The sequence below is a fragment of the Rhinolophus sinicus genome, linkage group LG02 (genome assembly GCF_036562045.2).
Source record: "Rhinolophus sinicus isolate RSC01 linkage group LG02, ASM3656204v1, whole genome shotgun sequence".
Taxonomy (NCBI): domain Eukaryota; kingdom Metazoa; phylum Chordata; class Mammalia; order Chiroptera; family Rhinolophidae; genus Rhinolophus; species Rhinolophus sinicus.
The window spans coordinates 148,290,066-148,306,635 of NC_133752.1; the positions used below are offsets into that span (position 1 = coordinate 148,290,066).

General features: G+C 50.5%; 1 protein-coding gene across 2 annotated transcripts; it reads left to right on the forward strand.

Moving 5' to 3' along the window:
- Positions 1–8,755: 8,755 nt before the first annotated feature.
- On the forward strand, positions 8,756–15,177 carry LOC109443763 (keratin, type II cuticular Hb5). 2 transcript variants are annotated; one of them, XM_074319151.1, is made up of 9 exons: positions 8,756–9,175; positions 10,870–11,078; positions 11,670–11,730; positions 11,868–11,963; positions 12,615–12,779; positions 13,045–13,170; positions 13,560–13,780; positions 14,521–14,556; positions 14,991–15,177. In XM_074319151.1, exons 1-9 carry the CDS (start codon positions 8,756–8,758, stop codon positions 15,175–15,177), a joined length of 1,521 nt encoding a protein of 506 aa, XP_074175252.1. The 2 variants fall into 2 exon arrangements, with proteins under 2 accessions (XP_074175252.1, XP_019580068.1); XM_019724509.2 differs by having other exon boundaries at positions 14,521–14,552; positions 14,984–15,177.
- The last annotated feature ends 1,393 nt before the right edge of the window (positions 15,178–16,570 follow it).

Consider the following 16,570-nt stretch of genomic DNA (forward strand, 5'->3'; position numbering starts at 1 on the left):
GTGGGTTAGAGCACCGTGCTCCTAACACCCAGGTCACTGGTTCGATTCCCACATGGGCCCGTGAGCTGCGCCCTCCAGAACTAGATTGAAGACAACGAGCTGCTGCTGAGTTGCCGGTGGGGCAGCCGGATGGCTCAGTTGGTAACAGTGTGAGCTCTTAACAACAAGGTTGCTTGTTCAATTCTCACATGGGATGGTTGGCGGCGCCCCCACAACTAGATTGAAAACGGAGACTGGACTTGGAGCTGATGGGTCCTGGAAAAACATGCTGTTCCCCAATATTCCCCAATTTAAAAAAAGAAAAAGAAAAGAGTCAATAACTTGAAGATGAAGAAAGTACCCAGTCTGAAGCATAAAGAGAAAAGGAGATTGGGAAAAAAATCTTTAAGCTACAAAAAAATGATACATTACATACGGGGAAAAACAAGTCAAAGTACCATAGATTTCTCATGAGAAAGTATGAAAGACAGAAAAGAGTGGAACATTTTTTCTATATCTGGCAAAAATATCCTTCAGAAGTGAAATCAAAACAATAATACATAAATAAATAAAAATTTAAAAAGACATTCTCAGATGAAGGAAAACTAAGAGAATTTGTCACCTGCAGACCTAAAAGTAAGGCAAAAATTCTTCAGAATGAAATAACAGTGGAGGAAAACAGTAAGACTTTTGCCTTATCTGTAAAATGGGAAGCTATTTCCTACTTCAAATAGTTGTTGTGGAGCTTACACTCAGCGGCATAACTAAAGCGCTCAGCACACTGCCTAGCACACAGCAGGTGCACAATAAATGATTGCTATTGCTTTGATGATCATGGTGGTGGTGGTCCTAGTTTTGTTTCTAATTAAGAATACATGTGCTCAGCAGCTCAGCCACTCAAGTACCAAACACAGGTGGGTAATGAAGTGTCAGCGTTTGCCAGACCTGTGAGTCAGGCAGGCACCTAGCTCCCCAGCCCTTCCTGCTCTGGCAACCAGGGCTGAACCTCTGCCCTGCCAGCTGCGGGGGTTTGCTGCCCTCTGCTGGCTGCAAAACTTCTTAGGGGCCACTGCACAGGGGGTTTTCCAAGTAGTGTTTTGGCCGTATGACCTTGTTGGAGGAGAGAGGAGCTTAGAGTCTTTTAAAACAATCTTTTTCCTCCAAAAATGTGTTTAGGATGCAAACATTACAACAATGAATAGCAACTTTAAAAAAGAAATCCATCCTCTCTCTCAGCAGCCCAACACAGCACTGTTTTCACCATTCTGTGTTTCTGTGTGTCTTTGTTCCCACAGGTGCTCAAAAAACCACAGCCTCCAAGCAAGAAAAAGCCATGGAGGGCTCTGAGTCCCATGGTTTTCATTGGATGTGCTCCTTGGGGTCCAAGGGCCAGAGCTTCTCACAAGGTGGCATTTTCGGCCAAACACCCAATATCTAAAGTATCCCAGATGTCCATTCATTTATACATCCAATCAGTCAACAACTATTTCCTGAGCACTTGCTGTATTCCCAACATTGTTCTAATGTGCTTGGGAACCATCAGTGAACAAAACAGACAAAATTCCTTCTCCCATAGAGTTTATTTTGGGATGAGAGGAAAGATTGTCGATAATCAATAAATAGAATAACTGAGTCAATTATGGAGTGTGTTAGAGGATGGTAAGTGCTATGGAATAAAGAAAAAGATCAGAGCAAGATAAGCCTGATGGAGAATGCCTGGGAAGGGGAGGGCAGGTTGCCATTTTTAAAATCAGGGTTAGGACACCTCTGTGAGAGGTGATATTTGAGCAAAGACCCACAGGTGGCAATGGAGCAAGCCCCGTGGCTGAGGGAAGTCCATTCTGGAGAGAAGGGACAGCCAGTGCAAAGGCCCTGAGTCAGAAATGTGCCCAGTGTGTCTGAGGAGCAGCAGGAGACCGATGTGGTTCCTGAGAGTCTGGCTCCACATCAAGTAGCTGAGAGCATCAGCTGTTAGTTTTACATAGCTGTTATTCTCCTAAGATTTAAGGAAATGGTTCTAGTGCTAAAAATAAAAGAAGAAAAACTCCTGAGAGCAAGGAGCTGAGGCGAGAGAAGTAACACAGGGCCAGGCAGTGCAAGGCCTTGCTGGCCATCCTTAGGACTTTGTCTTTTACTACGAGTGACATGGGGTATCATCGGGGTGTTTAAGCACCCGTGTCAGGAGTGACACGATCCAACTAATCTTTTAAAGGAGCACTCTACTGTTTTGAGAATGGAGTGGAGGGGGCCACGGCAAGCAGGGTGACCAGCGTGTCAATCTGATCCATTTTTATGAATATACATGTGCCCCTTATTGACAGGGATATGTTCTGAGAAATGCATTGTTAGGTGAGTTTGTCGGTGTGCAAGCCTAGATGGTAGAGCCTACTACACACCTAGGCTACATGGTACAGCCTGTTGCTCCTAGACTACAAGCCTGTACAACATGTTACTAGACTGAATACTGTAGGCAATTATAACACAATGGTAAGTGTTTGTGTATCTAAATGTATCTAAATGTAGAAAAGGTACAGTAAAAATATGATATAAAAGATAAAAATAGTACACCCATATAAGACACTTACCATGGATGGAAATTGCAGGACTGGAAGTTTCTCTGAGTGAGTCAATGAGTGAGTGGTGAATAAATGTGAAGGCTAGGACATGACTGTAGATTTTATAAACACTGCACACTTAGGCTACACTAAATTTATTTTTTAAATATTTTTCTTTCTTCAATTAGAAATTAACCTTAGCTTACTGCGACGTTTTTTGCTTTACTGTACGAACTTTTTATTTTTTGAACTTTCAACTCTTTCCTAGTAACTCTTACCATATTTTGCCATGTATAATGTGCACCCACGTTTTAGGTCCAAACTTTCAGAGGAAAAAAATCTTTCGTTTTAATTTTTTAATTCAAATTTTTATTTGTTTACATTTAGGTACTTGCTTTTTGTATGATAAAGGAATTTCAGCATTTATTTTTTAACATTATGGTACAAGACATTTTATGTAACAAATAATTACAAAACACAAGAACAGATACAAGGTACAAGAAATTTCACATGCCGGTAACACATTTACGGTATTTATCCATCATAGAAGGCCAAGAACTCTTCGTCGTTGCAAGTTGTTGCAACAAAACCGATTATTGTATTCCATGGTATTATTTTGCATATGGATATCGTTATTGATTTCTATAGTTACATTTTTAAATCATAAGCAAAAATAAAAGAATTAAAAATATTTATATAGATACAGAATTAGTACTACCCATGTATAATGTGCACCCTCATTTTTCCCTTACAAATTTGGGCAAAAAAGTGTGCATTATACATGGCAAAATATGGTAGCTTAAAACACACACACATTGCACAGCTGCACAGAAATATTTTTTTCTTTATATCCTTAGTCTATAAGTTTTTACCTATTTTTTAATATATTTTTTTAATTTTACCCTTTATCTTTTTGTTAAAACAAAGATACAAACACAGAGATAAGCCTAGGCCTACACAAGGTCAGGATTATCAATATCTCTGTCTTTTGCCTCCATATCTTGTCCCACAGAAGGTCTTCAGGGGCAATACACTGCATGGAGCTGTCATTTACTATGATAAGAATGCCTTCTTCTGGAATGCCTCCAGAAGGGCCTGCCTCAGGCTCTTCTTAAGGAGGTAGTATTCTTTTCAGAAGTATGTCCATGATGGTTTGCTTGGTTTGTTTCTTTTTTTCATCACAGATTTGCTTATAATCAAATAATGCTCCATGAACATTCCCCTCTACTAATGAAAACCTTTCGAGTTGGGGTCGATGTTTCCAAACTTTTAAGGAGCTTGTTGAGGTCTGCAATAGTTTTTGCTAAAGCCTTCACTGTGAATATTCTCGCGGGTTCCTATTTTTCTTCTGCTGCAGTTGCTTTTTCTCTTGCCTCTTCTTCAGCTAGGGGTTCCTGTTCCAGTTCCAGCAACTCCTCAGTAGTCGATTCTTCAGGAACCACTTCTAGGACCTACTCAATGCCGTCCTCATCCACGCAGGTTAAAGTTGTTTTCCATCTCAACAAATGTTAGTTTTTGCAATCTTTGCACTATGACATTATGGTAATTATGATGTCACTTGGCGATAGGAATTTTTTCGCTCCATTAAAATGTTATGGGACCGCCACCATATTTGTGGTCCGTTGTTGACCGAAATGTTGTTATGTGATGCATGACTGTAGTTCAGTACCCCAGAAGCAAGATCTCATTTGGGCAACCTGACTCCCACAGAGGCCCTGAGTATCTTTCCAGCACAGGGCCATAAGGAGTCTGGCTCCACATCAGGTAGCTGAGAGCATCAGCTGTCAGTTTTACATAGCTGTTATTCTCCTAAGATTTAGGGAAATGGTTCTAGTGCTAAAAATAAAAGAAGAAAAATTCCCAAACCACTAATATGTCCATTTCTGAAATTAGAGGCTCTGTTTTTACTTAGCATCTGCTCTGACCCACAGTAGCGATGGGAAACAGCAAAGCCACCAGGGAAAGCTGCTTGCAGGATGGTGTATGGATAGCTAGAGTTTCTTAAGAGTTCCTGGTGAGAAAGCCTGGAAAAGGAGAGCTGGGGCAGCCCAGAGAGCAGCTCTTCCAACTGAATAAGGGGCCCAGCTTCCAATGTGCTGGGAGCGAGCAGGTGGTTCATTCAGTTCCTTCCTGTTGCTCTGACCTCATTCCTCTCACATGGAGTCTCTGAGTCCTGCCCAAGCTTTATAAAAGCCAAAGAAAGTGTCACAGGGCTAGAAGACCCTTCAAGAGCTGTGTCCCAGCACCAGGAGGTGGTATAGATTCAGATACATAATAAAAATGTGGAGGAGACCAGGAGAGATGATGGGTGATGCCCAACTTGGATGAGCCATGTGGGCAGCCACCAAGGCCCTGCTCAGGACAGGCCTTGCCCATGGGGAGCCCATCAGGACTGATTCTGGAGAAGCCAGCCAAGAAGGATAGTGAGATGGTCCACGAGAGAGCACAGGTACATACAAATCCAGAACTGAAAGTGTCGACAGGGCAGCACGGGAAGCTATCTGTGCTCTCTTCTCTTTGGACAAATCCTGAAAGCAGCAGAGGGTTTTAAGCACAGTAGAGACAGCAGAAGGAAAGGGAGTTAGTAAGCCCCTGGTGTGAGGAAGAGCAAGCATGGCCCCAACAAGCATCACAGCTTAGGTAACATGCAGGAGGATAAACCATCCAAGGTGGGTGAGAGTGGGAGTGATAAGGTCTCTGGGGAAACCCAGGAGGGGAGTGGATTCAGAGGGAGTTGGGGAAGTTGCCTGGGGCTCCAGGGTGGGGTAAAGAGCCTCCCTCACCCAATTAGCTCTTGAAGGCTTCCTGAAAGAGGTGACTTCTTGGGAGCATTTTAAATTATGGGAAGGACATGGGTCCTTGAGTGGAAATAACCAGCACTGGGTGTGACCTTCAAAAGGTATAGGGGCAGGAGGGGACCAAGGTGGCGATGAATGACAGCACTCAGAACAAGAGGGTGTGGAAGAGGATAATTGGAGTTCCCTGGGAAGCCCCGGAAAGAGCATTTTATGAGCTTTCTATTAAGACAGGGAGGAAGAAAAATCACCACCTCCCTTTGAGTAGTTCATGAAGGCTTCCTGGAAGAGGTGGCTGGCCACTTTGGGACATTCCAGGCAAAGGTGTAACCAAGGAGAATGCTTAGGGTATGGAGAGGGGTGTGGGGTACAAATAGAGCACATGTGGGAAGTAAATGAAAAGAAGGCCAGTGAAGGGAGGTGGGCTCCCCCCAGCACTGGACAAGGCTCTGGTCCCACCGAGCAGAGGTGGTAGATGATGGGCGGAAATGGGCATGGGGCTGTGTCCCTCCCTTGGGTAGAACCATGTGGCAAAAGCCCAGATCCCATGGGTCCAGAGAAGCTGTGCCAGACCGGCCTGGTCTGTGAGTTTCTCACTTGCCCTGGGTGACGGGAATAGCCCCATGAGGACTTAGCCTCTCTTTCCAGCCCAGCCCCTCCAATCTAAAATGCTATCCATACAGCTGTCCTGAGCAGCCTTGGGCTCAGCTGCCATCTTCAGTGATGAAAAATTCACCCTTGCCCATGAGCCCATCCCTGTGTCAGGTTGCGCCTGCCCTCAGTACTGACACACCCACCCATGTGCCCACATCATTGTTCTGGATAGTTCTACTGGTTCTGGATGGGCATTCTATTTCTGAAAGCAGTGGGGTTTCCCCAGGTCTCCTGAGTCCCCTGACTCTCCCTCCCTATCTTCAGTACCCAGGCCCAATTCGAGGAGGTTTCGGGGGAACGGGGGGCATGGGGGAGCATCTGACACAGGAGCCACCCTGTAGGAAAAAGCTCCCACTCCCTCCTGCTCCAAGGAGGGAAGCAGAAATGGGTCTGCTTCCAGCCTCTTCAATAAGCTGAAAGAGAGCAGAGGCTCATAGGATATGAGAAGAGGGTGAGGTTTTATGGGTTCTCGAGACTGGCTGAGCAGAGGGCCTATCCATCTTCCACCTCCCACACCTGGCCCTCACCCTCCTCCTCACTTTCAAAGGGCTGACTTCCTCTTGGCCCACACATCAGCTCCAGGACTACACAACCATCAGTCAGTGAGCTCACTGTCCAAGGCAGCAGAATGCACCCCTGGACCCAGGCCAGCAGAGCCCCTGATGAGAACGGGGCGCTGGGAAACCATCCCTGTGCTCCCCAATATAGCTTCCTCTCTCCACCCCCAGACTCCACCCCAAAGTTTTATACTAGTAAAATCAGGTTAGAGAAAACATTAAAGGCAGCCTTGAAAGGGTAAAGAAGTCATAAATGTGCAGAGGAGGCGAAGATGGTGAGTGGGGCAAGGAACAAGCCCAGTCTCTGCTGGGTGAAGGACGCAGGGGGTGGGGGTGGGGTGTTTCTGATTGCAAGCAGGAGTCCCTTTCCTTTATACAGAGTTTCCTGGTCCCCAAGGCTCATTCTTGTGTATTATCCACTTAATTCTCCCAACAACCCTGGAAGGTAAGACTGAATCTCACATTACAGTTAAGGAAATGGAAACTCAGAGAGGTTAAGAACTTCCCCAAAGCCACATGGCTAGAAAGGGTCCAAGCTGACACTTGAACCAGGCCTTCCAAGTTTGATTCCATTGTCCAGATTGCTAAATCCCAGCAGCTTCCTCATGGGTAACTATGCTCTGAAGAGCGTCTGGGGCCAGACAGTGAGCCTACCTGCTCCTCCCAAGGTTTCTCTGCCCTCCTCTGATGAACAGGTGTGGAATGTGGAGATAGAAACCAATCAGCCTGATCCTGGGGGAAGACCTGTGGTGGACTCGGCCCCCATAGTCCAGAGAAGACCCCAGCCCTGCCCTCCCTTGGGAAGGTCCCTATCTGTTGGGGAGACAGCACGGCAGCCAGGTTGGAGACAGGTGGAGAGGAGGGCAATTCCAGGACACAACATCGGTCATCTGAGGGAAGATTCAGGGATTGGTGGCACAGTGGCAGTGTCTGGTTCTGGGAGGCTCCCTGGAGGAGTTGTCACCCTTGGAGGAATTTCATCAGCTCTTCTTCATGAGGCTCCTAATATCTCAGGTGGGAGGCTAGCCTCCCTGGGGGCAGGGACCACATCCCCCGGTCTGTGCTCACTGAATGTTGAAAGAATAGCCATCATTATCCTAATAAGTGGCCCCAAGACACACAGGGAGGCAGGGAAGTTAGAAGGAGGCAGGATCCCACAGCCCCCAGGAGTCAGAAATCACACAGTCCTTGGATAAGAAAAGCACCTTCCCACCCCGCAGTCTCCGAATGTTCCTCTAAGGGTGACAGTTCTGGAGCTGGTGGACAGGACGAGCACCTCTTCTGGCTGGTGGTCTTGGAAGAAAGAGAGGCTCACAGGACCTGTTTCTTCTTAAAGAGCCAAGGGAAGGTGCCCAGAGCAAGTTCATAGCAGCCAGGTTATCCCAGGATAAGGTTCTCCCATCCTTTGGCCAAGCAAGAGAAAGTAAAGGGGAGGCTCCCCATTACCCACAAACGGCTGTTATTGTGGCCACTGAACATTGAGTGGTTTGCAGTTTGCTGAGTGAGAAATGAAGGTTCTGAAGCAGCGTCTTCTGGACTGGAATGCAGCAGGTTCTGAGAGACCATGTGCCCCAGCCCTCTGTCTTACAGGGAACATGGTCAAAATGGCCCCTCTGGACCTGAACCGCCTTCCAGGCAATGCTGCGTGGGTTTGGACTTGCCTGATCTATCAGCCCGAAACACAATGATTTACTTAAGAATGAGTCCTGGGAGGAGCCAGGACAGAGGTAACGACCTCTCGTGGTCTCACCCAACCTGGGACCCTAGAACTTCTCCTTGAGACAGAAGACCCAGCCTCTGCCCCAAACCCATCCACCTCAGACTGTTGTGAAGTTCAAATCCGTCTCCAGGTGTGGGTTGAGGCCATCTCACAGGGAGAAGGAAAATTAATTACTTAATACATGTAAACAGCTTTGAAGATGAAAAGTGCAAACGTACAGTGTTCCTAATAACATCTTCAATACGTTTACAGAGTCCCAGAGTCGCCACTGAGCTCACCTTTAAGATGAGTCCTTGGGGAGTTGCTGGCAAACTCCCCAAGCCAATAAACAACATTAAATGCCTTTTCACTCCTTTTATGCAGCCAACCCCAGCTTTCCCCACTAATAAAAGGACCAGGGAAGATCAGAGCGGCCATAAGGAATCTACGCAGCACACCCACAGCCCTCACCATCAAGGACTCCCCCAGCGCTCAGCCTCTGCTCAGACCCACAGGATGTCGTGCCGTTCCTACCGGATCAACTCAGGATGTGGCGTCCCCAGAACCTTCAGCTCCTGTTCAGCTGTGGCCCCCAAAACTGGCAACCGCTGCTGCATCACCGCTGCCCCTTATCGGGGGGTGTCCTGCTACCGGGGGCTGACGGGCTTCGGCAGCCGCAGCCTCTCTCACCTGGGCGCCTGTGGGCCCCGCATGGCTGTGGGCGGCTTCCACACAGGTTCCTATGGCCGCAGCTTCGGATACCGCTCGGGCGGCGTGTGCGGACCCAGCCCGCCCTGCATCACCACCGTGTCTGTCAACGAGAGCCTCCTCACGCCCCTCAACCTGGAGATCGACCCCAACGCACAGTGCGTGAAGCATGAGGAGAAGGAGCAGATCAAGTGTCTGAACAACAGGTTCGCTGCCTTCATCGACAAGGTCAGTGAGGCCCAGCACAGTCCAGAGAAGACCCCAGCCCTGCCCTCCCTTGGGAAGGTCCCAGTCTGTTGAGGAGACAGCATGGCAGCCAGGTTTGAGACAGCAGAGGGAGAGAAATGCAACCATTATGGGCAGAAGGATCAGTTGTCATCGTTTAATTCCAGCCAAGTGTGCTGAGGACCCAGAGTGGTCCAGGAATCAAGTCTGTGGTCTAAAGTGTGTGTGTGTTTCCAGAGACAACATAGGAATAGCGGACTTGCCCCTGAAAACCTGTACTGGGCACTGTGTGCTGGAAGAGTGGGAGCTAATGCAGAGAACAAAGGGCATGTGGCTTATGGCTCGAGCAGTATGTAAAGGGCTGGGGCATGGCTCGGAGCCACGCTGCCTCCCCCATCCTGGCTCTGCCCCTCAGCAGCATGAGACCTCAGGCATGTTATGTGTCTGGATAAGAGAAGCAGCCTCATCTGCTGGTTGTAAGGATTAATGTGTTCATGCATGGAAAGCGCTGGCACATAGTAAGTGCTCAATAAATGTTAGCTGCTAGTATTATTTTCCAAGGACAGTAGTGGAAAAGGAAATCTGACCATTAACCAACCAGGCTTGGCAGCTTCCTTCATACGTGGAGGGCATGGAATGTGGAAGGGGAGGGGGCCAGGCTGGTGGGAGGAGGCCGAGCAATGCAGTGTGATAAGCACAGCACCCTGGGAGGCTGCCCCCCCAAAGGCCTGCCTCTGTACCTCCCTTCATGTTGGCTCCTCCTGTGTCCACAAGACCTCACTCCGGCAGAGGAGACAGGACCAGGATCTGGAGTCTGGGATCAGGGGCTAGAGGGTAACAGGGGTGACCTTCCTGTTATCACTTTCTCTTTAGTGATCTTCGTTAATCCTCAAAATGACCCAATGGGGTAGATATTATCTCCGTTTTTTGAATACCAAATGGAAGCTGAGAGAGTTTAGATGAGCTGCTCAGACATACTGTGGTGAGCAGGCAAAGGGGACTCAAGGGGCTGCAGACCCCAACTCCATCACTTACTAATTGTGTGACAATGAGCTAGTCATTTCACACCTTGGGGTCTCAGTTTCCCCATCTGTACTATGGAGGAAATATTTCCCCCACCCAAAGTGTTGTGAGAACTGAATGAAATAGATAGATAGATAGATAGATAGATAGATAGATAGATAGATAGATAGATGTATACAAGTATGTGTGTTTGACTGTGTATGTATCTTAATATAGGTCCTGGCACCACACAGTAAATATTCAATAAATGTTGCATAAATAAATAAATAAATGGTAATTATAGTAATAGTTAAATTAGTGGAGCACTTAACATGTGTCAGGGACTGTTCTAAGCACTTTACGTGCATTAACTTGTTCAATTCTCACAACTCTAAGGAAGGTACTGTTATCTCTGTTTTAGAAATGAGAAAACCAAGTACCAAGAGGTTAGACAACTTACCCACTTAAAGTGGCAGAGCTAGGGCTTGAACCAGACCTTTGGTTTCAAGCCTGGGTGCTTTCCCTCACACCCATACTGCCTCCCTGGGAGCTGGGTGACAGGCCGTTTGAGATGCAGACACTCAACCCCATGGCTTAGTCCTTGGCTGGCTCTGGAAGCATCAGGGCAGAGCGAGTTCTGAGAACCAGGCACTTCCCTAGACGCCCCATTGATTCTCCCACACCCTGGGCGGCAGGTGCGCTTCCTGGAGCAGCAGAACAAGCTGCTGGAGACCAAGTGGCAGTTCTACCAGAACCAGCGCTGCTGTGAAAGCAACCTGGAGCCGCTGTTCAATGGCTACATGGAGACGCTGAGGCGGGAGGCCGAGTGTGTGGAGGCTGACAGCGGGAGGCTGGCCTCAGAGCTCAACCACGTGCAGGAGGTGCTGGAGGGCTACAAGAAGAAGTGAGTGCACATGACCAGGGAGGATGCAAGGGGCAGGGGGAAGGCTCTGCCCACAACCCTCTTGAAGCAGCTTCTCTAAAATTCCTGCCTGTCAATAGGGACTGCCTGGCACCCCAGGGAATGTCCAGTAGGGACCGAGGTTTCTTCAGAGTCACTGGCTTCACCTCCACCCTTTGGAGGCCCCATGGGTCTTAGAGCTGGTTTCAGGGGAGTGAGGAAAGGAATCCTGATGGCGTGTGGCAGCTGTCTTTGTCACTGCCCCTCCTGGGTCACCTTTATGTTGCAGGCTCTGGGCACTTCCTGCCCAGGTCACTAACTCTCTGTGGATGTAGGATGCACAGATGATTTTAGACTTAAGGGATGGAGTATGCGTCCCTGATCTCATCCCACGGGCAGCAGAACTGGGGTGGAATAAGCCAAGTTGGCATAAGGGCTAGCTCATGAATAATGCACAAAATAGACCACGGAGAAGACAAGATAGCATCTGCAGGGAGTTAATCCTTTCTGACCCTTGGAAGAGCTTGCCTGGGAATGGGGATGGTATCCAAGCCCTGACCCCTCAGCTCTGGCCCCCTTCTCCCCCACACTCAGGTATGAAGAGGAGGTGGCTCTGAGAGCCACGGCAGAGAACGAGTTCGTGGTTCTAAAGAAGGTGAGGGGGCTGGGAAGAGGGGAACCCATCTGCACAACCTCCAGTGGGGGGTGCGGTCACCACACTGAGCACGGAGTCACCTTCCTTCCCTGGGCCTCCTCCCACACACGCGCCCCTCCTCCTCTCTACACCACCAGGACGTAGACTGCGCCTACCTGCGGAAATCAGACCTGGAGGCCAACGTGGAGGCCCTGGTGGAGGAATCTAGCTTCCTGAAGCGCCTCTATGATGAGGTGAGGGGCCCTTGCCCACCAGCCAGGAAGGGGGAAGGAAAGTGTGGAGACCTGGGGGAGCGGGGCGAGGGTGCATTGTGTGCATGTGTTTGCCCCATGTGTGATGTAAGTGTGGAAAGAACCTGTACGTACGCAAAAGGAGTGTGTTGGTTGCTTGTCACAGACACGGGTGTATGTGCCGAGTGAGCACCTGGCATAGCGTTGGAGGATGTGGGCTGTGCATGCGGGGGCCTGTCTGCCTGTGAGCGCCCTGCGTGCGGCAGTGTGTGTGCCTGTGTGCCGGTCTGTGTGCGTGTCAGTCTGCACATGGATAGGAGAGTGTAGATGTGGGGGTGGGGGTCAGGGTGGGTTTCTAATTAGAGAAGGGTCATAATAGACAGATCACTAGTCCTGGCATTCAAACCCCGGCTCCCCTGCTGGGTGACTCTAAGTCAGGTCTTTTTCACATGCGGGGCCTCAGTTTTCCCATTTGTTAAGTCACGGGCTGTCCCCAGTTGAACCTCTAGGGCCACGTCTAGGTTTATTATTCTAGGATGTGCCTGTATGTGAATGCTCCCAGTGTCCCCTCCAGAGTGTGCACTGACCCCCGGGGTGGAGCTCATGGCCCCTATCAGGTGCCAGAACCAAATGTATTGGCTGTTGGACCCCCAGGAGCTTCAGGTTCTCCACGCTCACATCTCAGACACCTCGGTCATCGTCAAGATGGACAACAGCCGCGACCTCAACATGGACTGTGTCGTGGCTGAGATCAAGGCTCAGTACGATGACGTCGCCAGCCGCAGCCGGGCTGAGGCCGAGTCCTGGTACCGCAGCAAGGTGAGCGGCACAGGACACCTGCCTCCTACCATGGCTGTGGGAGGCATGCGAGCTACATATTAGAAAAGGCTTCTTTTGTCTGGGATTCTGATTCCTAGGGATGGGAACAGAAGGGCAGACAGCTCTCAGGTAGAGGTGTCCGGGCAGGGCTGCCATGGATGGTGGCCCAGGCTGAGCGCTGTACAACCTGCACCACCATCCGTGGTGTCCGCAATCCATGGGGTGTCCCATCCTGAGCCTCAGGAGCATGTGTGCTTCCCCCCAGTGCGAGGAGATGAAGGCCACGGTGATCCGTCACGGGGAGACCCTGCGCCGCACCAAGGAGGAGATCAACGAGCTGAACCGCATGATCCAGAGGCTGACTGCTGAGATTGAGAATGCCAAGTGCCAGGTAGAATACAGGGAGGGCTCCAATACCCAGCACTGGTAGTCTGCAGCACCAGGCCCTTTGATCCCCAGAATGGCAAGGGCCTGACCCCAATCAGGCCTCAAAGTGTGTAAATAAGGAAGCAGGGGCCCAGGGAGATGGCAGGAGCTCTCCCACATCACACAGCACGTGAGCTGGGATGAGCCGTGTTACTGACGACCCCCTCCTTGGCCACCCTGCAACTACCATCAAGGAGAGATGGTGAAAATCCTACCTTCTCCTCCCTTGTGTTGTTTACATCCCATTAAGTACCTGGTCATAGGCAGTTAACCTACCTTCTCTCTGGGACCCTCCTCTCCCTGCCCCAGCTCCGTCAGCTGGCGTGAGCCAAGCTGTGCTTTTTCTCATCCTAGCGGGCCAAGCTGGAGGCTGCTGTGGCCGAGGCTGAGCAGCAGGGCGAGGCGGCCATCAGCGATGCCCGCTGCAAGCTGGCCGAGCTGGAGGCCGCCCTGCAGAAGGCCAAGCAGGACATGGCCTGCCTGCTCAAGGAGTACCAGGAGGTGATGAACTCCAAGCTGGGCCTGGACATTGAGATCGCCACCTACAGGCGCCTGCTGGAGGGCGAGGAGCACAGGTGAGGCTAAAGAGGACCTTGTGGGGCATAGGAGGTGAAGGCCCTGGTCCTCTGGGAGAGAATTTCCTTAAGCCCAATTGTGAGCTACATCTCTGCCCACTGCTAGTACGGGTCAAACTTCAATAATAATTATTAAACGCTTATTATATGCTTGGCCTGTGCTAAGTGCTCACCTTACTGTCACAATCCAGTGAGGTATAGGTTTCATTTTTCCCATCCAAAGATAAGGAAATAAGGCTTAGCGTTCAGCGACTTTCTCGCGGCCACACAGTTAATAAGTGCAAGAGCCAGGACCTGCACCCAAGTCATGTGCCTCTGACACCCATCCTCTTCCAGTAGCTTCCTACCCGAGGCTGTAGCGTGGCCTGCAGACAGGCTGTGTATTACAGGGACAATGCCCTCTGTATGCCTGCAGTAGCTCCTCATTGACCACAGAGCCCCTTCACACACACACTGGTGCAGTGATTCCATTGCTTTCTGTGAGTCTCATCGCACGATCCAGGGTGGGCCAGGCACTCAGATTGGAGGCAATGGGTAGAGTTCATAACCTCACCCACCTCTGCTGAAATCAGGCCTTGTTAAAGAAAGAAAGTGAGCCTTTAATACTGACTTTGGAGGAGCGCTTCCTGCCTTTGGGGGTAGGACCATACACAGGACAGCCCTCTCTGTCCCCAAGCAACCATCGGCCTCAAGGAATCCAGCTCAGTGTCCAGAGCTAACAGAGTTTTCTTGATCCATAGGCTGTGCGAAGGTGTGGGCGCAGTGAATGTCTGTAAGTATCTGCTTGAAACCCCCTAGAAAGTGGCTTTGTTGATGGGCAAAGTGGACCCCGACCGCCTAACCCACTGAACCTGGCATGTTTCCTGACTGGGAGGCATCCTGTCATCCTCCCCTGGCTCCCACAGGGGAGAATTAAGAGGGTTGGCCAAGGCAGAGTTGAGCGCCCTCCCCTGGTGGTGACGTAAACTGCAAGCCATGGAAATAGGGCCAGGCAGCTTTGCCCCTCTGGGTTCGGGCGTCCCCTCCTCCTTCTTGCCCAGTCCCCTAGAAGATGCTGAGAGGAATTGGGCCTAAGTTGTTAACCATTAAAATCCTTTGAGGAGGAGGGAGCTCCTGCCACGCGGAAGCCATTTAGGGCCTGTCCCGAGGTCGGTGAGATCACAGCAGACTACTCATCCCTCCCTGTTACCTCTCTTCCCACAGGCGTCAGCAGCTCCCGCGGTGGAGTCACCTGTGGGGGCCTCACGTGTAGCACCACCCCAGGGCGCCAGATTGTCTCTGGCCCCATGGCCACCGGGGGCAGCATCACGGTGATGGCGCCCGACTCCTGCGCCCCATGTCAGCCCCGCTCCTCCAGCTTTAGCTGCGGGAGCAGCCGGTGCGTCCGCTTTGCGTAGAGTCGGGGTCCACCTGCGTCCGCCTGAGCACAGATGGTGTGTGAATGGAAAATGTGTGCTTGCTTCTCGAATCTTACACGTGTTCCTACAAAGGAACAACAGACCCCGGGACCGCTCTGCCACCTTCTCTTAGGGAGTTGTTTCCTGGTTCTCTTGGCTTCAGTTAGAGAGTCATTCCCAGCCCTTCACTTAACTCCAATTTGACTCAAAAATACCTGTGGCCAATTTGTATTGTTCACCAAGCTCTTGGGGACATTACTAGTCAGCCGGAATGGAAGGACATCATGAAAGCATGGCCTTCCCCTGGGACAAGGAATGAGCCTAGCCTTCCATCCCAGTCTCCCACAGCCTGAGAATCAGAAAGGAATTTTCCCCCAGCCCAGCAGCTCCCTCTCCTGGCTGGGAAGGTCTCTGCAGGAAGCACTGCTCTGGTTTTTGTGTTGTGCTTGTCTCTCTGATTGACTGCCTCCCTCTGGGTTAACCTGTTCCAGCCAGTCTCCTCATGTGACCTGGTTGAGAGGCCCATTGGGATGGGGGGGTGGGGGGAATCCTTTTGACTTTGGACAGGTCTTGCTAGTCAATGCACCTTATACATTTCAAAGAAAACTCCATGGTTGCTACAGATCTCCCCTTGCAGGTGCAGGGGAGGGGTCTATCCAATGCAGAGCGGGTGGGATGGAGAAGGTTAGGCCACTTCCTGGGTCTCCCGCTTGTTACGACTGTCTGTGGTGGCTTGCCTTCTGGGTTGTCTCAATTGGTGTTTCAATAAATGCTGCTGCGATGCAAGGATATGTGATCTTGTGAACACGATGCGTGCTTCCTCCAACGTTCTGACCTCAGCTCCCTCGTGCCCCTCTCCAGCTGGCCAATGCTTTCCAGCCCCCGCCCCATGCAGTGTTTCCTCAGTGATTCTGCCTCTTCCTGTCCACTTCCATAGCCTGATTCCAACTCCGTCGACTCGGGCCTGGACCAGAGCTCCAGCTCCCCATGGCCTCTTTCTCCTTAACCCCACCCCACCATCCCCCAGCAGCCAGAATCCCATCTCAAACTCGTCACTCTCACCCCCTCCCGCCTGGTTCACACCAGTTCCCAGCCTAGGCATGTGCTCCGTATGCCACATGCAGGCTCCCTCTGTCTCCTCTACTCCCTCCTGCTCCTCAGCCCTGTGCAACCCCTCACCCAGTGCTGACCTTCCTTGGATGCAGTGCAGGCTCCTTCCATGGACACAAGTCTAACCTTTGAGGCAACCAGGGACCATCTCACATGGACACATAGGCCATCCCATGCCCCTCCTCCCATCTGCCTTTGCTTCTTCCCTACCCTTCTTCCCACAGGCACCTGTCCCTCTCCCCCTGCCCCACAGTGTCCGGAACCCTAAGCATCTCTGATTCTG

Coding starts and splice junctions, on each gene's coding strand:
- LOC109443763 (XM_019724509.2), top strand. CDS start 8,756: ATGTCGTGCCGTTCCTACCGGATCAACTCAGGATGTGGCGTCCCCAGA. Junction 11,731..11,867: donor AGTTCGTGGTTCTAAAGAAG/GTGAGGGGGCTG, acceptor CTACACCACCAG/GACGTAGACTGCGCCTACCT. Junction 14,553..14,983: donor TGTGGGCGCAGTGAATGTCT/GTAAGTATCTGC, acceptor CTCTTCCCACAG/GCGTCAGCAGCTCCCGCGGT.